This window comes from Agelaius tricolor, unplaced genomic scaffold (assembly GCF_023055355.1).
Source record: "Agelaius tricolor isolate 1412-34295 unplaced genomic scaffold, bAgeTri1.0.p SCAF_6, whole genome shotgun sequence".
Taxonomy (NCBI): Eukaryota; Metazoa; Chordata; class Aves; order Passeriformes; family Icteridae; genus Agelaius; species Agelaius tricolor.
In genome coordinates, this window is record NW_027269266.1 from 12,964,748 (window position 1) to 12,989,085 (window position 24,338).

A 24,338-nucleotide genomic window follows, 5' to 3' on the forward strand; every position below is an offset into this window, starting at 1 on the left:
AATGACAAGTGAGCAGAGAGAACAGCCTACAAATGAAAGAACAAGGGCAGTTCCTTGGGGAGCCAAGAGGTTTGTTACAGTCCAGGTTCTCATGAGGAGACAGGGAACAGCCCCCAGGGCTGGTGCAATATTGATGCCTGTGTGATGGCTGAAGAGAATGCTCAGTCCCACCCCAGCTTTTACTGACACGTGGAGGAGCTCAGCTGCATTTGCTCCAAATTTCCTCTTCCCAAGACTAGAGCCACCATTCCCAGCTCTACTCCTTTTAGTCTCCCAGCTCTCATCTTTGTCAATCCCTCACTTCTTATTTTATTTCTCCTGCCTTCTGTATACTTCCACCTTCTTCCTGTAACCCATTCTATGGGTAATTCCCCTGCATTTCATTCTTCAGTGTTTCCAAATGTACTTCCACTTCTCCCCTGGCTCTTCTGCTCTCACTGCAGATTCTCCCATTAGAGACCCAGTCTCCTCAGTGGCCCTCTTAACCCACTTCATTTCATCTTCTGCATAAACCCAGCCATCTTTTTGAGAAGGGTTTTGTTTTCCTTCTCCAGGAGATTTCAGTAAAGGTCTGTCCAACCTAGCACACTTTATTAGGAGAGAACTGATCACAGGAAGCTAAGGAGCTGTTTTAGTGAGAGCTGAACCAACTGCACTGCACAAAGCTTAACTTCAGCAGCACACTGTGGAGCAGCCAGTAACCAAAAGGTCACAGTGTAAACATGCTGATACTCTTGGACATTTTTTTCTTGCAGGTAGATTCCCTTCATCAGTCAACTTGTTTGTCCCATGAATAGCATCAAAGGAATGCTGCACTGTTTCAAGAGAGGCACTAAGCATGTGTAATGGAAAGAGACATCCCTTAAAAAAGAGAAAAGACAGGCAGCTTGAACAAATTAAGAGCTGGAAAGAAAGGACTCCCTTGATGTCTTAATGGCCATTGGTTGTTACAGTAATACACCAACAACCAGTTACAGAAAGGGTGCTGGACTAGAGCCTTGTGAGACAAAGAAAAAATACCTTGCCTTGCAAGGTATTTGTCTAAAAGTGAGGCAAAATCCCTGCTGAGCAACAGTGTATAATCATCAAAATCACAGACAAGCAGAGTACAATGTCTCCTAGCACAGTGGGACACAGCCCTGTGCCAGGGTATGCTAAAGAATGCTCAGCCCCTAGGACCTCAGCAGGGGCTGCAAACCCCAGCAGGGAAATGGGGTCTCTTCTGCAGTAAGACTTCTCTCTGTCACACCACACTGTCTCCAAACCCAGGACATTGCAGCTCTCAGGGGAAATGAGACATTGCAATGTCTCATTTGGGGAATTTTGGGTACAGGGACCCTAGAAAGCTCCATTGTTAAATGCCCCATCATCCTCACATGCACCATAAAGGGCCCAGAGTTCGTGATTCAAGCAAGGAAAGGCAGCTGTTCATGAGCCTCAGTACCTTGACAGAGCTTGTACTGGACAGACACACATGAAATTCATGCACTGAGTTTATTGTCAGCACAGAGTTCTGCCCACAGAGTCTACAGAAAGGCATTCTTATGGCATGAAGACAGTCCTTCCTACACCAGGGAGCCTCTGGGAGCCATTTGGGAACTTCACTTCAGCCCACCAGCACTACTGGCATATTCAATATGAAGTTCTATATCTACATTCCATACAAAGGATGTTGAAGTCCAAGCAAGATGCTCGTTTTCCTCACTGCCTTTCTATACCTGGCCTGACTTGTAAGTGCTAATGGAAAAACTGAATAAAATACAGCAGTAGAAGAGTTAAGTAATCCAGCAGCTTCTGTAAATGATTTAACAATTTGTTGTGCAGTTGAGCATACACATAGACTGCTTTGACTTAAAAAAATCATGTTCATAAATAGTCAAGTAAACAATAAAAAAAAAAAGGCTCAGTGAAGGCTACATTTTAGGACATTCAGACTATCTTGTAAAGATACTCTTTGCCAGTGGCTGTAAGTCAAACAGCAGCAGTATTTCAGACTGCCATGGAAAGTATGCCTGCATTAAAACCCAGCACAAGAAACTTTAAATCCCTGACAGCATGTGGCCATGCATGAGATCACTGTGAAAAGCTGCAACATTTTCTTGAGCTCTTTATTTTTGTTTCCTGAGAAGCCATAATCAGCAGTTTATATCCAAAGTCTAGATGTAAAGTCAGCACAGGCTGGACTAAGTCCAGGAGTTGCATTAGTTCACAATATACAGGAAAAGAACAAAATCCTATCCAAGGAGACCCAGAGCACTAGAATGCTATTTAATGAAGGCTGAACAAAACTAGAGCACTGCTCTAGTGAGGGCACTATATAGGGATTTCACTGGGATACCATAATTTCATTTTTATAGTCAAATACTCACTTTCTGCCCTCAAGGGTATGTGTGCATATGTGTGAAAGTATCTTATTAAACAATTTGGCTATATGTAAGTTCTCAACTGGTTCCTTTTTTGGGAGCTTTTTTTTTGGCTAAGTAGTAGTAGCATTATTACTTGCAAGTCATTATGAAGAACAGTGTGTGAGCATCCAGTTTCTAGTATTTCAAGGGTCTGTGGGTGCATAAAACACACCTGCATAGAAACTGGGTTTTATAGGAAGAAATGTTTTGTTGGTTGGGCTTTTTTAGATTTTTTTTTTCATCTATTGACTATTAGAACATTTTATGTGAGAATAAACATGCAACTTACCTATCCTGCCATTATGTCTTGCAATCAGAATGCAAAGAACAGCAGAAGTCAGGTAACTTGGTAAATAATCTCAAAAAATTACTTCCGAAAACAGAAGGGCAGGGAGGAGAAAAAGCTGAGGGATGCCAAGGTGAATGAGCTCCAGGAATGCCAGAAATCTACATTTAGTGTGGACTGCTCTCATGTTTTGTTTCAAAAGTTGTTTCTCTCTGGAAGTCATACTGTTAGTTATGTTTCTTTTTCGAATCAGTGAAGCAAACAACTGAATGTGTTCCAGGATCACTACTTTGTGGAAAATTCCTTAATGGTAACATCCAACAGCAAACATTGTTAAATATTGTAACAAATTTATCCCTTGCTACAAAAATGTAAAACTAACATGGTATTTCTATTTTCTTATCTACAGGGCTTAAGTGCTTCTGTTCATTAACTTTTTTTTCCTCTTTAATATCCTCTATAATGGGAAAAACAAACAAACGTGGGCTCTGTACAGAATTTTTCAGTTTTTAAAATTGGAGACTGCAGCAGTCTCCAATTGGAGACTTTTGCTTCCTTTCAGTTATCCTCATAAAGAGATAGGAGTTGGAAAAATATCTCAGAACAGATTTGGGCTCCAATTGAGTTGGAAGAATCTACAGCTAACCCATTTCTATTGACTGAAATTGCTTTAATTTACTTTTTTCCCCTTCCCATTTTTAATCCCATCAAGTGTTATGCCAGCTAAATCTCTCTCTTTCCAAGCACAAGTATTATTAATTTATCAGGATGGAGTCCTATAAATACTCATATTTCAACTTCATAGAGCATTCTGGCTACTTCTGCCATAAATAAAAGCTACTTACACAACATGCAGCCAATATACAAAGCCCCTATCCGTTAGAACTGAGCCATCACACTCCATTAAGCTGCAGTCAGTTTACAGCTTTTCTGTAACTTGTTCCACACCACATATCAGTCTAATACTGCTACTCCTTTTTGTCCAGTATTAACACAATATATTCATTTTAGCTTCTAATATTTCCTTCCCTATGTACTTGCTACAGAGAGGCCATACTCAGTACCACCAGTCCTGGAGTCTAAGGGTGATCTGCTGTCCAGTGTGGGTGTTCAGGTCATTTCCTGAGACTCATAAGACAGGTTACTAAAGCACTGGCAATGCTGCTGAAGTGGTAGTGGTGGAGGCCATTCACAGCTAATTACAAGTAAATTCTTGACAAATTTGAGAGCAAACCACAAAAACCTTAGCTCCAATGCTAGCCATGTGATCAAAGAGTTCTGTGACTCCAGTACCCCATGGAAGGGATATTTTAACATACTTTGATCTTTTAAAGTTTCCATAAAACTACCTTCAAGTAAGCCAAGGCACAGCCATGCCATATCCTACAACATCAAGGATCATGGAAGATGCTGCAGTCTCTCCCACTTGCTGTGTAACTGCTCCCAATACCTGACAACATTTTTCAAATTGTTGGTTCAGCAGGTTGGAGGAAGCTGCTGGCAGAGAAAGACAAATGCTATTACAGCTATACCCTTTCCTGGCAAGTAATTTATCTGGATTAGATTAAGCTTTTCTGACCTCCTCCACCTACCCAGGGCTTGGGTTAAATTCCAGGGTTACCTATCCAGCCCTGCTGTACAAATGGGACCCAGCTGAGTAAACAGCTCTGCCCTCCTAACACACAGCAGTGGGACCCAGAAAAATGAACAGCCGGGTTCCTGGGACTCCTGACACCACTACAACACCATCAATCGTTTTGACCATCATAACTGATACTGAAAGTCAGTCTGGCATGATAAAGGCAGATACTGTAACTTTAAAATGCACACAGAGGTTAATTTAGGGAGCATTTGTACAGACAGCCCATTAAACATAACTAAGGAGTCAGATGAGCAAGAGAGAAGATTGTGACTTCTACTTTAACATATTTAATCTGTCATTGCTTTAAATATAATATTTATCAATTTAGGATGCAGCACTACAGAAAAATATTGAAAAGCTTTTTTAAAAGTAGTTCTCCTCTGCTCTCCACAGTGTACAGTCCAATACATACTGACAGTGAGTGCATCATCAGATCTGTACTGAAACCACATTAATAACACAACCTAGTTCAAATCTTAGAAACAGCACATTGCCAACTCTGATAGCAGCACAAATAAAGCATCTGATATTCTACAAAGCCTTGAAACCTATTTTTTAAACATTTCAACTCTGAATTTGGCTTCTGCTTGAGTAAAAGAAAAGGTTTTTAAAAAGCCCACTAGCATTCAGGACTTTTTGTTAGAATAGATTAGATCAGATTTTAGAAGCAAATACTTTGTGCTTAAAAAAACCCAATAAACAATAGAGGTTTAGTTGTTGGGTTTTTTTCTTTAAGCTCTTACCTCTACAAATATGAACTTGGTGTTAAGTAACTTCTTAAGTCAGCAGTGTAGGCTAAGGATGGCAACCAATTGACAAAGAACTCCTGAAACTAATTTTGTCTTATAAAGTTCCTTTAGGTAAAACCAACTATTTGTCTACAAATGACTGATGTGGCAATCATGATTCTCAAAAATCCCACAAAACCAAAACCTTACAAAGAGAGGTCAAAGAACTAAAATTTCTTATCCCCAAGATACTAAGAACAGTCATGAGCTCATCAGGTACTGGTTTTATAGCCTCCCCCTGTTTAACAGGCTGTGAAGTCCTTATCTCTTTCTACAGTATAACAATCATCTTCCCACCCTCCCTCCTCCCCTGAAGGAATATCATACCAGCCAGCTCCTCTTTGGCAGTTCAATGCATGTCTGATTAAACAGGGCAGTTTTTCATAACTTCTGTTTAACCTTGAAATCTGCTGCTTCTATTTCAGACCTGATGAAGTGCTCGTGTGCCTGCAAGCTTGGCTCATTTTTTCCCCCTATACCAGCTGGTCTAATAAATTACCTCTTCCTAACAACCTCATGTTGGCTATGTCCTTAGATCATACACAGCTAAACACTATTATGCCACTCCAAACTTGTGTTAAACCATGATAAAAAGTACTGCTGGCTTAAGAAATAATAAAAAAACCAAAATCACTCAAACTACTGCCTTGCATTACAGGTAGCCATTCACCTTGCCCACTCCTCACACAGATGAGGAAAGGATCACTTTTAAATTGTTGCCAGGAACATGAGCATTTTCTGTTTAAGCTGCTCTAAATATATAACAAAATATATAGACTGGACATTTTAGTAAGCTCGAGGTGACTCCAGGTCTGATGGTTCCCTAACTGTCTGCCAGAGAGAATGAGTTTAAAACATGCTGTTTGCATGATTTGAATTTTAAAGCAACTTTTTTACCGAATTTGAGAAAGGGAAGGGGGTGAGGAAGGAGCATTTTGTTGCAGAAAAATCACCTCTTTTCAATCTATGGGTAAAAAGTCCTTTCTTTAAGGTCGGGCAGTTGGAGGCTTAACTCTTGTTTCAGACATGCCTTTATTTGGAAACAATGCAGGAGCAGGCAAGGCAGGGCTTTTGCAGAGATGCTGCCTGGCCACAGGCAGGCTAACAACAACTTGGCAAAGTGACAGGCAGCTCTGCACAATCAATACAGCCATGTGCTCCTTGAACAAAAAAAACAAAACAAGCTTGGAGTTTACGGTTTGAAAAAGCAAGCAAACAAAAAACCCCCTTTGTAATTGCTTATTAATCATTAAAGGAGAGAGGCCATGCCAGAGCTCCATAGAAATCCCACAAGGATGAGGCTCACCCAGCTGCACTCTAGGGACACTGGAGCACAGGGCTGCCTCCAGGAGTGCAGGGTACCTGCTCTGGGGCACAAGCAGCAGCTCCACAGCAGCTCCACAGCCCTGCAAGGCACAGCCAGAGCTGGCCAGGAAGTGCTGACAAAGGACTCGATGTAAAATTCCAACTGTAAAACATCATCAGTGTACCAAAATGCAGGAATTCAGGACAGCTCCCACACTGGTGTTGGCACTTGGCTGCTCCCAGCAATACCTGCAAGATGGCTCCTTGAGATCACATCCCCCTTCTTCCCACACACAGAGAAGAGACTATTTTTACACAGCCGCTGACCACTTAGACAAAAATAAATGGAAGGAAAACTTGAAGCCAGTCATCTTCTTGATACTCCTCTCTCCCAGGGATCTCAGGAACATTAGAGGCAGAGGAGACCAAGGGAGAAAAGAAGACCCCAAGAATTTGAAGAAATAACCTGGCCTCAAGTGAAAGATCACAATCTGCATTTTCTTTCTCAACCCTGCTTTCTCTCACACCAAGAAAAAATTCAGCTAGAAAAGCTGACATATATTCAGAAATTTTTCTTTTTTCTTTTGGAAAAAGAGACTCCATCAAGCTCCATTCAGGTTTTCTTCACTACCTTCTTCCTCCCCAGTGTTGCCAAGGTCAGATACAGGAGCCATACAAAAAGGTATGAAAGCAAAACAGAAAGAGGAGGTATCTATTTAAAGGTACTTTCATCCTCTTCAGAAAAAAACCTTTTTATTCCAGAAGTTAAAGTTCACACTCTGCACAATGTTTAGCTTGTGGTTTTCCCTACACTCCTGAAGCATTGGCTCAGTGCTGTTGAACTGAGGAAAAAATATCCACTTCACTGCTGATCCCAGCACTGGGCCTGGGTGGACCACCACCACCACCACCACCACCACCACCACTCAGCCAGCCTCTCACTTCCAGCCTCTCTAGACCACAGAGACATCTGGCTTCTATGACAAGAACCACTCAGATCCATCCTCTGATGCATGGTCATGAGAAAGAAGGGGAAATACTTATTGAAATATTATTTTGCTAAGGAAAAGCCCAGCTTTCCAACTAACATGGTTTTTCTTTGAAGTGAACAGATTTGTGATAAGGATTCGGCATCTGTTCAGTTCTTCCTCTGTGACAAGCAACTTTCCTGTCTCCTGCATGGATGCACTCAGCACAGCTTTGGCTGCCAGCATGTGACATCCAAAAGCCTTTCATGCACAACAGTCTTGAACTTTGTTTTCCATCATGAAATACATCTTGCAGATGTTTGTTTTCTTTCCACCTGATCTCATGTGTAGAGGCCACATTGTTAAAGCATCCTTAGTAAGCAGGAAGAAGGTGAGCAGGACCCAGTTTCTGTAGCACAAATCCCTCTTGAAGGAAAGGGACTCAAGACTGAGCAGTGTGGAAGACCTCATGCTTACTTAATCATGCAAACTGCAGGATCAGGCAAGTGATAAATATGCTTTCCTCTCAGAGCACTCTGAGGGCTCTGTCAAAAAGGCAGCCTGTGTTTCACATCCAAAAGCAGACACTGCCTCTTTAGTCACCCTACAACAAGGGCTGCTGAAAGCTGAGGTTAAGAAATTATTTACCTTCTCTCAAGATTGCATCACATCTCACTAGACATTACCAATTTCCTGTTGCACTCCCAGAACTGATGAGAGTTCTTAGAACTATTATTTCTGATAAAATGCATTTCAAAATGCAAGACTTTATTCATATTCGTGGTCACAAAGCATCTCTATTAGACTTACTGACTGCTGAGTAGAAGAAAGATTTCAATTTCAAAGCAAGTTGGAATGATTTTCTAAATTAGCCTACACTTTCAGAATCAATTTAACCTGTTTTGAGGTTCACAGTTGCTTTCAGGCCTTTTGCTTGGATTTAAGGACTGCTTCATCAATGTTTACAGTGTTTTTTTCAGGTGTTTCTGCAGCAAACCAAATTAACGAGTTTGGTTTAGATTTTAATTTTATACAACATCTAAAAAAAAAAATAATTCCAAGAATTATTTTCTTCCTCTTCCTTCTATGGCTTGTGCTATTAAAAGTGTCCTGTGGTATAAATTTTGAGTTGAGAAACACAGTAATGTGTTCTTCCTTTTCACCCTTTCTATTTAAGAATGGAAATATTATTAGAAATGGAATGGTAACATTAATTTCAGTAAGATCTCACAATTTAGAGCTTTAACCTCCTGATTCCAGGGTAGCTATAATTATGTTCAGTAGTTTTGCCCATTGCACTACGACAAAGCCCAAATAAATGGAAAAGCCACAGAATATTCTGAGTTGCAAACAATGCACAAGGATCATTGAGTCCAACTCTGAATGGCCCACATGGGGTATGAATCCACAACCATGGCTATTAGCTCTAACCAAGTGAGATAAGAAATATGAGGGATTGGCATTTTTCCTAGAGTTTTAATCAATGCTGTCAAAAAATGCAGTAGCAACTGATTGCTGCCTTGAGTAAGTAAAGGTGGTGAAGTATTAGTATTCCCTGTAATAAGGCTCATGAACACTAAAGATTGCATATAAGAATTGGCAATTTTCAAGAGAGCCACCACAGCAGAGCAGCCCAACCCTGCAGGGCAATTTATGACAAGTGAATGAGCCAGAAACTAAAATCAATTCAGTGACAAAAGTAAGTTCAACAGACAAACAGCAACTCAACCACTAGAAACTGATTTATTTCCACAGTAGCTGGATGTAAATACTTTCTCTTCCCTGCACTGCTAGACTTTCAGTTCAAGGAATATTTTAAGAGATTGAGAACCTACATCCAACACTGTGGCTCCCTCTGATTGTTGTATTGTGTTAAAACTATTGTGAGAGTATGTTCAGCCTAGTTAGCCAAGAACTTTACCACCTCTGTAATTAACTCTGGAATCTGACATCATCATCCCCTCAGGGTTCTCTTAAAATTTTAATAGCCTGGTTTATCAATATTCATTTGCCAGCATCACACTTCCAGGGATTTATGAAAACCCAATGGCATGTCAGTGCTCAAAGAGGTTCTATTCCTTCTGCTTCTTCCTTAGCACATTTATTACAAGTCAGAAAGTGCATCAAGGCTGCAGTTGATCCAAGCATCTGGGTCAATTCATAGACATTAAGTGGCACAGCAGACACCTAGTGCTGCTGCTCAGGGTCCCATAAACCCCTCCAGTGGACATGATGCTTCTTCACAGGCCTCATCAGTTCTAGGCTATGAAAACTGTTTCTCCCTTATCTCCTCCTGTTTCTCTCCTCCTACATGCCACTGCAATTACAAGCCAAGCCCACAACAGCCAGCCCTTCAAAGGCTGCTCCTATGTAAGAGAACAGTTGTCCAAACCACAGAGTTTATCAGATGTGTACAGGGAATTACTCCCCATAGTCAGCTTGTTTCAGCGAGTGCTACAGCACAGATGGGACTGGCACACTGCAACAGCTAAATAAAGTTTGTGACACTTTGCTCCATTACCAAGAGGCATTAAACATCTCTTCTGTATCACAGGCTGTAATTTGTTTGACAGTTTTTTGTGTTTTCCAAACTGTGACAGTGCTGAAGTTTTAGGCCACTGGCCTGGACATTACTGTATGTCACAGACATGGGAACCAACCATCCCCAGATGTGAAGCATCTCCAGTTCTAAGAGGAGAGCTCAATAAAACTTCACAATGAAGGTAGATCAAAAGCTCTTATGAATCTAAATAGCACAACAAATATTTAGAGCATAGCTTGTAAGGAATGTGAGATTCAAGGCTACATTTAATGCATTGAGCCAGGTGTTTATTAAGCCCTAGGCTTCCTCCTAATAGTTATGCAAATTGTAAAGCATAACTAGAAAGCCAAATAGTGTCATTTCTCCTACATATTCCTTAGCTATATTTCTCCTTTGTCAGCAAAGAGGCAGCTCAACAAAGCTCAGAACTACTTTTGTCATTTCCTGACAAAACAAATTTAGTTAGAACTTTCTGAAGTTATTGTCAAGCCTTACCTTACAACAATTTATGCAATTATGTGATTTTCCCCTCAGCATTACTGCTTCAGAACAAACAAGGTAAGAGGTTTGATCTGTCATAAATGAACATTCCAAGCTTCTGATTTCTGCTTCTGCTCGAAATATTTACAGAACAATGAAAAGCTCTAAATTTGGAAGAGTAACTTCCAACAGCACCATTTGGCAAATGCAATATTTAAAGGCACCTCCAAAGAGAACCTCTAGACTATTCAGCAGGAAAAAAAGAGAAGAGAAATATGAATAAAGAATAACAAGTAATAAAAAGAATATAACCTCTGAAGGGAAAGGAAGGAGAAATTAGAGATCAGCAACTGAAACAGTGAAAAAAAAAAGGTCAGAAGTCCTGAAGGATGTAATCATGATCCTATTTTAAAAAGGGAAAGGCTAAAATTGTGACTGATACAATGGCCTATGGGGCAATCCAGAAAGCCTGAAGTACCATAAATAAAATGGCTTTGTAGAACATCATCACTTGATGCTTCCTGTAGCTCCCAGGTCACAGCTCTGGCCAGAGGCTGGTGTTTGGGAAGGCTACTGAGAATTCCCACCAGAGCCTGGGGGAAAGCTCTGCACTGCAGGCAGCCCTGGACACTGGGCAGGCACAGCAAGCACACATCACTGTGGCTGGATTACACCATTTCTGCTTGGCTTCTGGAGAGAAACCAGCTTATTTGGACTTGTTTTTCAGCTTCCTAGCCTTCTTTGGGGAGAGAATAATTTATGCTATGTCTTCAGAACACAAAGACCAATTGACCAAGTCACAAGATGCCTGCTTGCCCTAACCAGGAGAGATTCTTTGTGGTGCAGGGGGAAGGGCAACCTTTCACTTTTATGGGATCTCCCTTAGAAGCAGAATGGGGTTTTTTTAAATATTATGATTATTTTAAAAAGCAACAGAAGTTTAAAATCATTTACTTCAAGAATCTGACCCAAAAGCTTGATTGTTGCTTTGCTAAGAGCTCCAAAAGTAGGTGAAAAAAATCCAAACTGAGTCCAGCCTGCAAAACTCTTACAGCACCATCAAGCCCCTTTATTTATTTATTTTCAGTAGCTTGCCAGTTAAATCTCAAGCCTGCAATCAAATCAGGTTTGGGTAGCTGTCAACCCTGAAAGCTGAACAGCTACAACACTTTGCAGGTGGTTTTAAGAAAGACTTTTGGCTATAAAGAAAAACATGATGGGCTAGATAAAGCTGAATGCCCAATTTTTTTGGCACTCAATACTCTTGTAGGATAGACAGCCATGTTGGCCAGCTTCAGGGTCCTGAATTGTGTACATATTTCCAAACATTTTGAGCCTGTCTGCCTTGCTGGACCACCCACAGGGAGTACAGCTTGATGGCCATGGGAACAGTACCACCAACTACATTGCTTTTTACTGAACTCTACTGAATACACTTAACCTCCAGTGAGCTGACAAAGTTACTCCTCTGTGGAGGAAGATCCACACATGTCTGCACAGCAGGAGATGCAGTGAGGCATCCTGTTGCAGGCAGAAGGGCACATCTCAGCTCCATAGGCTTTCATGGCTCGGTTTTGCCCACCAGGTTAGCAACATGCAAGGGACACACTTGTGCTTTGCTCCCCAGGTAACAGTGAAAGTGCTTGACACAAAAATCTGTGCTTGTGGAAGCAACATAGACACCAGAAAACATCATGGTAATTCAACTAATTGTTACATGTCACAAGAGAGAAGCAATTCAGAATTGTTAATCAGCCTAAAGCTCATTTGAACTCAAACCATTCTTTAGACTCTGCAGTTGAGCAGCAGGTTGTGTTTCACAGACTGAGTCAAAGATATGAATAAGGAGTAAACACCCCCAGGCACCTGATGAGGCATTGCCAGAGTCCAGGTCATGTAAGTGAAGCCATGTTGAGAACCAGTCATTTACACCTCCTGGGGTGTAATCCCATGGTGCAATATTTAGATTAAATCTCAGGCCATTATCCCAGCATATCAACCCTGTCTGCTCCCAGCAGAGGTGCCTGAAGATCCTGTTTAAACTAGCTCATTTATCCAATCAAGACAGGAGAAACAAAAACATGAGAGAGCTCCTCTTGTGCCTCCTGGGGATGGTGCTGGGCAGGGCCAGGAGCTGGACTCGATGATCCTTGTAGGACCCTTCTAACTCAGCCTATTCTGATTCTTTAAGTGCTTCCCTTGAAGACACCTCTACCTTTCCATCTCAGTGCCTGGTCCCTAATCCTTGATCTCTCTCAACTCCTGCTTCTCTCCTCTCTGCCTTGCTGAAGTCTTGCTCAGGGAGCAAGTGGCCTGCTGTGGAAGGCCACCATGACACCAGGAAGTACAAGAGAGTTAGCCAAACAATTATTGATTTATCTGAAGCATTTGCTGAGAGGATTATGTGTGGAGTCACTTCTTTCCTGACCATTGACTTCCATGGAGCTGTGCTGTCATGACATTTCATTGTCTGCATTCAGTCCCTCACAGGCACTTGAAGTCACTTATAAAATTCTACTCAATTACTGGGCCCTAGGTTTCAATCAAAAATATTTGAACATTTAATATTTCACTACAAATGTGCTACTTCTGTGCTGGCTTCAATTAAGCTTTAAAGTACTTGTGATATCAAATATAATTCTTTCATAGTTGCAATTCAAAATTATGCCCCAATTTTACTTATACCTATTTTTACCTAAGTCCAAACAAGCCAGCACAGGCAGTATATGAGCTTTGGTCATTCAAGAAAAGAGTTTACATATATCTCAAATCAAAGGTGCAGAACTAAGTAATTTCAAGTAGAAGACTGTTCAAACTTATGTCCTCATGACACTCCTTCCAGAAGCACTACACAGAGGCAAGTAGATTGTGGGCAGTTTTAATATTGGGCTAGAAGACACAGCAGTAGACTTGGTCCAAGAATCAATACAGTGCCTTAAAATAAAGCAGAAGTTCTCCAACATTTGCTTAAGTCTCTCTAAATCAAGCAAACAGGCTGTCATGAGCACAGTATGACAGACCTCACACCACAAACATTTAAATCCCACCTGATGAGGTGAAAGCAAAGCACTGAGGAACCTCACAGAGCTCATAGGCACTCCAGCTTTTATCTCATCTCTTGCCATCTAACCCAAGCCAACACAGTGCTCCCCCCTCACCTGTCCTACACACTCACTCCCACACTGAGCACCTCTTTCCAAAGCCTGATCTTCCTCTGCTGCTAATTCAGCACCCACATTGACTCAGCCATGGTGAGCAGGTCTGAGCAACCCAGAGGACCTGAGAGAAGTGGAAAAAACTTCTGACAGAGCAGCTCCCTGATCTGTGTGGCCATGTATTCAACTGATACTACTGGAGAGAGTGGTTCCAGAGCAAACTGGGAATGGAAAGGCAAGTGGGAAGGATTCCTAAATTGGTATTTTAAAGCAAGATTGCCATTTCCACTATTCCTATCTGCCAATCCAAATCATCAGCTGCCTAAAGTAGTCAGAAGAACAAAATTGGTAACCCTGGCCTTAAACAAAAATTGAGGAGATCTCATTTTGAAACTTACCCACCTGAAGCCTCAATCCACTTCAAGACAGCCCTAAGCACCAGTCTACAAGCAAATAAATAGCAAGGCCACTCCTGGCCTCTCTGGCTTAAAGCAGGGCAGCTACAAAGAACACAAAGTCTCATGGATGATTTTATGCTTTCTTTCCTGCAATTAGTAATTGCTATGAATCCTAACTAACAGGTCTGGAACACATTACTTCCTCAGAGAACAAAATGTTGGACAGAACTGTTGATGCTATGTTTTCTCCTTTGACTTAACACTTACAAATCCTTATAGCCAGCAAATATACACAGTCCAAATAGCCAGAAACACAATTAACACCAGAAAATCTAGGCCTCTATGACTCAGTCTGAGTAAGTGCCAGGATGGATCATTTTCCTTTGCCCACCTAAACATAGCTCTTACATATAAAGGGTTGTGACTTCATCTAATGGTTGAACAGCAAAGGCTGCCAGCCTCTGATCGGAAGAGAAATGCCAAACATTTGCATATACAGGAGCTTTTTTTTAACTTCACAGCTCTTTCAGTTCCTTTCAGAGTTCTCTGATCCAAACATTTATCTCTTATCTGGCACACTATCTTGTAAATGAGCATGCAATCATCAAACCTGTGCTTTTGAGCTGTGATGTACTTCAAGACAACCATTTCTTGGCTACTTTTTAAAACAACTTAACCTAGCCAGGTTTTCTACATCTTAAACATGCCATTCCCACCACTGCAAGATCTCCATCTGGACAGGTCACTCTTCAGATTCACACAACAATCAGGAGCCCTTATGAAGGCTTGGTATAGATTCCTGCACTCCAACCCTGCTGGCACCAGCTCTGCCTGGCCTCCACTGCTGCTCAGGGCAGCAACATGTTTGTGTCTGTTTGCCCTTTACAGATGTGTACACGCACCTATCTACCTGCCTGATCCCACCCCTCCAAAATCCCTGGCAGATGTCAAGGGTAGATTCACATGTTATTTCATAAAATTCATTTTGTCAGCATATGTGGTCAGTTCAGTTAGCTCCAAATAGGCCAAAAGACCCTTATCCTTTCTAGGAATGTCAACAAGAGGGGAAAGAAAAAATAAAAGTTGTCCACACATCAAATACAAACAATTTTTGCCAACAGATGTTTCTTCCACAAGTGTTTGGGTACAAAACGACTGTAGTCAGTTGAAACACAATTCTAGATGATTGCTACGTAAGCAGAATTGACCACAAGAAAACTTCTAATGGTTTTGTTCATTCTCAGAACAGTTGGTTGACTGAAAATGCAATGTTGATTTTTTTTGCAGAGGTACAGTTTCCAATAATTCCAATATAAAGTCACAATGCATTTTGACAATGTCAAAACTGTCACAGTTACATTTGCAGCATACCTTTACATATCTGTGTACTGATAAGCAGAGTATTTTAGTATGCAGAGCTCTATAACCAAAACATATCCTGTGCTATTTTTCAAAGTTTGGTTTAAGGAATGGAATTTAAAGAAATATGGGAAAACTTCACGCTGAGAATTTGGTTTTTAAATCTGAAATGCAGCCTTTAAAGACCTGAGTTAATTTTACAGGTATGAAATGAAGTTTCCCATACTAAAACTCAACCTTCATCTATAAATGTGAAGTTTCCTTACATGCCAAGCCAATCCTTACAATCCAATCAGAATGAAAGGATGGGGGCTGAGCTGTGTTTTCAGTGTACAACTGTGTACAACTCACACAGCAACTCAGGGAGCTAGCACATCTCTTTTGTTTGAAACAGGTTAGTGAAAACTAACTCTAGGGCATGCAGTAAGCTTCATTTGCTTCAGCTTCAAGTTGCTTAGAATTACCAACACTAAAGCCTTGAGCCTGCTTTTCAGATGAATTATATGCTCTGGATGTTTGACTACAATAAGAAATATATCATTCAAGGTTAGCTTTACTCACCACAAAAAAAAAATAGCTGCTTCTCTTCACGATGAAGAGGTGAAAAAGTGAAGTCCAGTGCTGCTGGAGCAACAACTGTGCTGGTTGTTCAGCTCCAGTTGCCTGTGCTGGAACATCTGGCAGGGCTTTTTTATTGGAACTGAAGGCAGGCAGGTGTTACAATTACTGACACCAAAGCCAAGTGAGCCCAGGTCTCAACTCCCAGACCTAACTTGTGGCTGCAGGGTGAGCCTTACCCAACCCTAGACACTGCTGGAATGCCAACAGCTGCCTGAAATGCTGCTTTCAGTAGGATTTCCCCTCAATTTCAGGGCCAGTTGCCACTTAATGGAAAATGACATAGACATACTGTCCATTTTTCACTGTAATATAAACAGATGGGGCAATTATTTTCTAAGAGTTAAAGAGTTATTCTAGCTGTCTCAGAGGCTTAACTGGGCTTCTTGTCAGAAAGGGCAAGATTGAAAAAGTCACATGTGAAGCACATATGACTTGCATATTCTCTAGATCATTTGGTGCAATTGTTTTTAAACAGTGATCCACAGTCCTTCATCCTTCCACAGAGAGCTGATGGGAGACAGTGCTACCTTTGTTTCATTTTAGGGAATAGACAGTAATTTTGTCTAAATCTAAGGCTGATATAACAGAGCAAGAATGAAATCCTGCACATCTTTGCTGCCTGCCAAGAGTTTTACAGGTATAAGCCCCAGGAGCACATTTGGCAGTCATTAACTCCACAGAAATATCATCTACTTCTCACAGCACTTTGGCACACAATCTCTGGACTAACACCTGAATGCAGTCCCTTTGTAACAGACACTGGTAACAGCATGGCATTTTTTGGTGTCAAACAGCTCAGTTCTGTCAGGAAATTGCACACTTCCTTCAGAATGGTCTGATGGAGGCTCAAGTTGCTTTAGAAACGTATATGGCCCTAAATATTATGACACATGTCCAAGTTCCTTGTGATGATTTTTTTTGTGTACACGAAGAGAGACATGGAAAGCCAAATAATTTTAATGTGGGTCTTCGAAAACTGACTTCACTTTTTTTTTTAAACTCTGAAACCTGGCATCATTAGAGCAAAGAGAGACCCTTTCATCAACTAAATCCAAATAAATCATCAAAGAGTTAATGCATAATTGCTGTACCCTCTGTACTGAAAGACTCCCTTCAACACACCCCCACGTGAATCAGTGACATCAGAAGCATTTTTACCACCAGTTACCCAATGCATTCTTATCTGCTTAAGGCAGACTCCAAGTAGGACATGTTTTGCTCATTAAAAATCACGACCTTCCAATGTGTCCATTAACTCTCATGTGTCCAGTTGGGACTAGAGCAAAAGCAGGGAATTAACAAGGTGAGACCATGGTGCACACTAATTCCTTTGCAAGCTCACTGTTCCCCTGCAGTACCCAAATGGAGGCTTCTCCATGCAGAAACAGAAGACAGAAGCTTTTGCTTTCAGCAAGAAAAACACTCTGCAGACTGCAAGGCCTCTGCATAGTCAATAATCTCAGCCATCCTGTTCCTGCAGACTATTCCACAGCTTTTGCCTCCTGAAAATTACAGTGAAATTTCCATCCAATACAGCCAACACATTGGGAAGCAAACATCAACTCAAACAATGGCAATTTAAACTAAATAAGCTTGTGCAATTTTCTCCTCTGTTCATTATATTAAAGGTTTCACAGACACCTGACCTTGTGAACATGTTCTAAGAAAATAAAAATGACAATATTACATTTAAAAACCCCAAAACCACAAACCACAAATTCCACGCATTCTTAGTCACCTTTTGCATAAACAAATGTACTAAACTACATACAGCTTTCAAACCACTTCATCAACATAGAGACAAGAGAAACCTCAGCTCATACTGTGTTGTATTGTGTAAGACAGACACTTTCCAAACAGAAAACTGGCAAAAGATTCCAGTGACCTGCCTGAATGCCTTGGTCACAAATGGCCCACCTCCACCACCTCTGAGCCTACCTGGACTCACTGGGAAGGAGCAATGTGCACTACCCTTTTCATTTTCCTCTACTAGACACTTCTGGGGAGTTCCAAGTACAGTTACAGTGCAATCTTTCTTCTCTGCATAAAAAGGTAAACATGGCATAGTTAGAGACAGATTAAAACTGCTTCATGCCCCCCTACCTTCATCCCATAAAAAGTATCAAATACAAAGAATTTAGTGAAGAAATGTTAAGTGCACAGCTAGAGTCCTGCTGAATAAAGCTCAGAGAAAATCTGAAATCCTCCTTCCTACTGGAAATTTTTGCCAGAAATGTCATTTAGCAATGCAATCAAGACAAAACAACATAGGAGAGGCAGAATTAACCTTTAAATTGAGATAGGGAAGAAAATTTACCTGTTTTAACAAGTTTAAACCTTTGCTGCACAAAGAGAAGCTGATATTGTTACTTTCCATCAATCAAACTCTTTCCTTCATTTCACCCTTAGTGCACTCAAGACTTAAATTCAAGTTAAGAGCTACTGCACACTCTGTGGTGTCTAACTTCCATATCTGAAGTCTCTGTGGTCTGTTTTAAGACTTTAAGGCATTGACACCTTCTAGCAGGTTTACAGGAACACAGTGGGTGTTTTAAAATGGTGGAGCAATTTACAGCAACTTGCTTTTTAAAATATAATTAGGAAAGGAAAAGAAAATCAGATCATACAAAAAAGGATGCTTATCAAAAATACTCATTTTAGTGGAAGCAATGTAAAAACACTTGAAACTCAGTACCAGACTGAAGCACAAATCTGTTATACAATACAAAGATTAAGAAGATGTCTGAAGGAGTATTTTTATCAGGCAGTTTCTTCCTAACCCTCACTGCTTCTGCAGGTAGAAGGAGTCAATCTCCTATAAAATATGTAGACACAGGTGATTATTTAAATATATATCTAACAAAGTTTGTGGGAGAAAGAGTCACTATATGGGGGAGTTTATTCCAATACAATATTCCTATCACTAAACTCAAAGTGGTTTTAAAATAGTAATGCTCCAGACATGTTCTGTCTTCTGGTATTCTCCAGGCTAAAACAAAGGTTTATATAATTCAGAATAAAAATTCTAGATCCATTTGAGAGAAATACAGATTTATAATCCTAATAAAATGGAAGGTGGCCTTAAATTGCTAGTTCCTGAAAGGCAAATTGAGAAGCAGAATTTTTTTTTTTTTTTGGTCAAGGACATTATTCTTGTGTTTCTGGTGATTAAAATACAACACCTGGAATATCCCTGAAGCAAGGAAACTCACCTTTCAACCCCCCTGTCTTTTATGCTCCCCCCATTTAAGCAGGCTGGAATAAACCCACTCACATTTCAACCTGACAATGCTGCAAATTTTCTGAAACAAATGAACTGTGAGCAAAGATATTCCTGCTGGGGAAGAAGGTAAAACAGTGCCAGTAACTTCTACCTCTTCTACCTGCAGTGTTCTGGTAATGTTTAAAATTAAGAGAATGGAAAGTTGGAGCAAGTCTTCCTCAGAATGCTCCGAGTCTCAAAATAGAGCACAGTCATCCAATGCAACAGTACTCCCATGTATTTATAGAACTTCTTAAACACAAGAGAAAAATACCACTGAAAGTTTTGTTATTATAGAAGTGTTCTTATAGCCATTTGCAGTACTATGGCTAAGGTTAACATAATAAAACCTAAAAAAAAAAGAGAAACACATCACACAAACCAACCAGCAACAGGACTTTCCATTCATAGCAGAATGAACTCATCTTCTAAGCAAAACCACGAGAATAAAAAGACAAAATGCCTTAAGGAAGGCTGAAGGACTGGCATGCACAGGCTGGAATAAACCCACTTGCATTTGAACCTGACAGTGCTGTGAATATTCACAAACAACTGGCTGGAGCAACGGGGTGCAAGCTGCCCGAGTGAGGTGCTACTTACTTCAGAATCCTGTAAAAAATCCACTTGTCTGTCTTTACACAAAGAGGACAGAAAGAAGGTACAGATGCAGCAAAAGGGGTCAAAGTCTTCTCAAAATAGTTACTGATAACGCCTGTAGGTCTCTCTGGCCAAGTACTTCATTATTCTTGTTTTAAAGAAGTTTCTCGCGTCAGCTAAGATTCTTTTCCCAAGAACCTAACACTCACCCACTTAGAAAACAGAAAAGTGACTTCACAAAAGTTACCAAATATCAACATGCATGGCTGGCAAGTACATGTGCAGTCAAGATGATTCAGATAAGTCAGATAAATTTAGAACAGCGCTTTCCTAAAAGCATGCGTTCACCAAATGCAGTAAATATGCAGGAGCTATATCCAAGTGCTGATTCCAAACATCAGAGCAAAAAATTTATTAGTGAAAATCTCCTTTTAAGAGTTCGCTGCCATCTGAAGTCCTCAACAGTGTTATTCCTTGATCTGCCTTTAGTATTTCCATCCATCACTGGATTTATCCACATAAAAAGCTATAGGCTCTCCAACCTCTGAGGACTAAGCCAAATGCAGTGTGGCAACTTCACACAGGACCAGCCTTTTATGGTTGGAACAGTAGAGCTTTGATACAGCTAATCTACCATAAATAGCTCTTGAAACTCAGAAGGATCAAATCAGCTGTTGCAACAGTCCCAGCCTGTAGCTGCTTCAAATCCAATTATACTGTCAACCCTGTCTTGCAGCTCTCCCTTTTATTCCCCCCGTCCAAAACATTTTCAGTCCTCCTCCTGGCAGAAATTAGAAGCTGCTAAGGCAAACACAGCAGAATCAAACCCTGAATTAAACAGATTCTGAAACAGATACACAAGTATTCTTACAACTACCTTAAGGAAGAAAGTTCTGTTCTCTTAAAAAACAGCTTAAGTATTTGATGCTCATAAAAAATAAGTTATCAGCCCTGACTTATAAAGCAAACTCATAATTCGAAATAAGCAAACAGTTCCAAGAGCAGCAAGCACAGCTTTAAAAGGTGGATGAAACTAAGCAGATAAACTTCATGGAGCACTATCCATGTCCCAGATTAAGGCATAAGGCACTGAATTGCTTGCATATTTTTTCTGTAACCTAAATACACTTGAGAAGTACTAGGATACCCTGTTATAAATCCTTGAATTACAATGTTTCCTTTCAGGTAGTTAGAACCATTTCCCCACAAAGAAGTTGAGAACTATAATTTAAAAATTCTCGCAGCATTAAAAGCTTCCAAAATATATATTTACTAACCATATAAGTTGGTATAACTGAAAATTACCACCAGGACTAGAAGAGCATAGTAATTACTGAGAAACCAGTGCAGTGACATTGTTCTGAGAAAAAAAAGCAGGTTTGGATCCAACAAAACATAGGTGAGCAGTATTATGTTCATGGTTCACCTCACAGTGCAAAGAAACAGTGCACAATGCAAGCATGTAGGTATATGCAAATAAAAGGTATTTTTTCAAACATCTATTATTAACATCCCACCAGTCTTTCCAAAACATTACATCCCAAAACATTACATCCCAAAACATCAATTACTCCACTGCAGTACGGGAACTCTGGTACTTCAAAGGGCAAGAAGTGTCTTGTGGGCAAAGTCTGTATCTCTACCTCCCACAAGCACGTAAATTCTGAACATTGCCAGGGCATCCTCCCAAAATACTGGGCAGGACATCTACATCTAGGCATCCACCCTTCTTATTCAAGCAAGGGTAGAAGAGGATTGCCAATTCCTGCTTTGCAAACTGCTTTAAGGGCCTCTAAAAACTGCTCTAATGGAAGGGCTAAAATAAAAATCATCAGCTTGCACTTAATGGAAAATTGTCAGCCATACACCATCTTATTCATCTTCACACTTGTGTTAAATTTTATCATCTCTGTTAAAGGGCCTGTGTTTTAACTGATTTGCAAAGCATGTAACATACCTTGAACACAAAAAGAATCACTAGTTGCCTACAAAGACAATAACAAAACAACTTCAATTAAGTGTGGGTGGGTGAAATGCACTGGTTTGCTGTCTCCTTTAAATTGTGCATGAATAACCCAGCTGGGTCACCTTCTGGAAGTCTCAGTAAAGTCAAAGAGCTATACAAAGGCACAGCCATTTTTCTCTTTAGGACCCAGAAAATGCCCAACTGAATCAATTCAGATACATGAGCATTTCATTAGCATGGAGTAAACTCAGCATGTTACAAGTAGATAAAACAGACCAGCAAGATCTGCCTAAGTTTATAATTTTGAATAGAGCTTGTAGAATATTACAGTAGTCACATTATACTTCTGCATTGTGGTGAAAAAAAAAGTAGCTGAACCAACTGCTGACAAAAGTTCAACAGAGCTCTTAAAAATGCAGCAGGCATGCTTGCAGCTGGTATGGAGAAAGAGCAGCCGAGAGCATGCTGCCACAGCACAATCACTGCTGCTTTATGCCCTATCCATAGCCATTAAAATCCAAGGTCTTTTATTACTGTGGAATTTGAAGGATGCAAGTTATGACATGGAAACACACCCCCCTCTCTAGAAGCAAGACAGGGATTGCTTGTTTCTTTTATAGAAACCACTCTACATTCATTCTCCATATCACACAAGAAACTATGTTGAAGATTTAGTGTTTGTACCTAATTTAAAAAAATAAATAAAAATCCTGCATGTGCTTTTTCATAGAAAATAGGCTTCCTTCACTACAAGCACATAAAACAGAGCTGCCTACCACAGAAATACAGCAGTTTCTGCCTCTTCCTCCCCAATACAAAATTTCTGTAAACACAGAGCAGAGGAAGCCACAGACAATACATTAGTTAATCACTGTCCCTTTACAACAAGCCTAACATCTAGAATGTATCTTCCAGACACTATCAGCTCTATCATCAAAGAGAGGATGGGAGACATCAAGCACTTCTCAGGCCACAGGTTCTGTCCCAGTGCAGACAGAAGTAAAAATTAACAGACACACTTTTGATTCTGAGGTCAGGCTTTGCAGGAGAGGATATGTGCTTCAGTGAGTAAGAGCCAAGAAATAACACCAAGAAATAACAGACACTGAAGTGCACACAGCGTGCAAAGTCTGGGTTCAGCATTCCCTTATTTAACAATTCAGCTTCCCAGTTTACAGATAGCTTCTTTTCAGCTGGTGTGGGGGGGAGCAGGGGAGGGGAAGGAGAGACTTCCCAGGAAAAAAAACCCAGACAAATTTAATAAAAAGCGACTTACCAGCATCCATTGTTAGAATCATGACCCCACTTGTGTGTCCCAGGAAGCAGGAAGCCTTACCCATCCAGTGTATGAGAATGACTCAGAAGGACAGCATGGCTTTGTTTCAGCTTATATCTTCTGGCTCATTCACCCCTCCTCCCTTTAGTGGGATAAAAGTGTTGCCTGTGCCTGGCCATCCCCATTGGCTCAGCTAGGGGAACCTACCCATTTAGCACATTCAAGTTTCTGTGAGAGCCTAAAATGACTCACAGAGGAGTTTTTATTTATCTTAAAAAAAAAAAAACCACCAAACACCAACAACGTTAAAAAAAACAAAACCAAACCCAACACAAACACTTTCTTTCTGGGAGAATAAATCCTTTATTCTTTCACTATCTGACACAAATTACAGTGATGTTATTGCCATGGGGAGGAACAATTCCCTGCACTCTGAATTGAGGAGAAGGTGGCAACTTAGGGAGGACAGTCCCACAGTCTTCAGTAATCCCCAGTTCTGCTGCATTGTCTGTCCATGGGAATAAAGCCACACATTTTGTGTCAAAGCTTGTGCCCCCTAACCCAGCTTATCTTCAATGCAAACTGTATATAATCCCAAAATTGAATACCTCCTGGTTTGCCAGGGAGGATTTGCTCTTCCATTTTATTTTTAAGTAGGTAGAACAGTAAAAGATTATTATCTTACTGAAGACACACACCCAGACTCCCAGACTCTACAGGTTTAACTCTGCAGTGAGGAAAATTAGGTGATATTTTCTTAATCTCCAGGATTCTCTAGGTGTAATAATAGGTACAATCTAGGCTCTGCCTGAAGAATTTGGAAAGCTGTTACAATCTGTTTGTGAGCATCCTCTCTAGTGAGATAATAGTGTTTAAATAAGAAAAATCTATCTGATCAAGAGATATCATAGCCCATTGTTAACTCTGATCAAACCACAGCAAAGCTTAAAAAGTGCATTTGGGTGAGCAGCTGGAGGGGGAAAGGAATTTGTTTCTTTCTATACTGCAAAATCCTTAAGAACTTGCAGTCAGACCCCGAGAGGGAAGTGCTGTGTCTTGGCACCATAAACTGTCAGCAGATTTGATATTTGTCCTCAGGGGTTCAGCAAGCACAGAGAGGGGAACACGGGTGCTCCTTGCCTCTGGTAAGAGCCACCTTTTCTAAATAAAGCATGGACACATTGGGCTCCTGTCTCACCACATTACTCACCACCAGATAACCTAAGATTCATAACTCTGCGATACAACCACAAGTGTATTTTGGAAGTGTTGCTTGTGGTTGTTGAAA

General features: G+C 40.6%; 1 protein-coding gene across 7 annotated transcripts in view; it reads right to left on the reverse strand.

The window, feature by feature from the left end:
- SVIL (supervillin) overlaps positions 1-23,482 on the reverse strand; it is a 101,873-nt gene extending 78,391 nt beyond the window's left edge. The window contains exon 1 of one of the 7 annotated variants that reach the window (XM_071428712.1): positions 23,051-23,482. In XM_071428712.1, coding sequence (XP_071284813.1) covers positions 23,051-23,114 — 64 coding nt within the window. In that variant the 5' untranslated portion in view covers positions 23,115-23,482. The remainder of the gene's footprint in view (positions 1-23,050) is intronic. The other 6 variants (XM_071428713.1, XM_071428714.1, XM_071428715.1 and 3 more) reach the window with 6 other exon arrangements.
- Between the last annotated feature and the right edge of the window lie 856 nt (positions 23,483-24,338).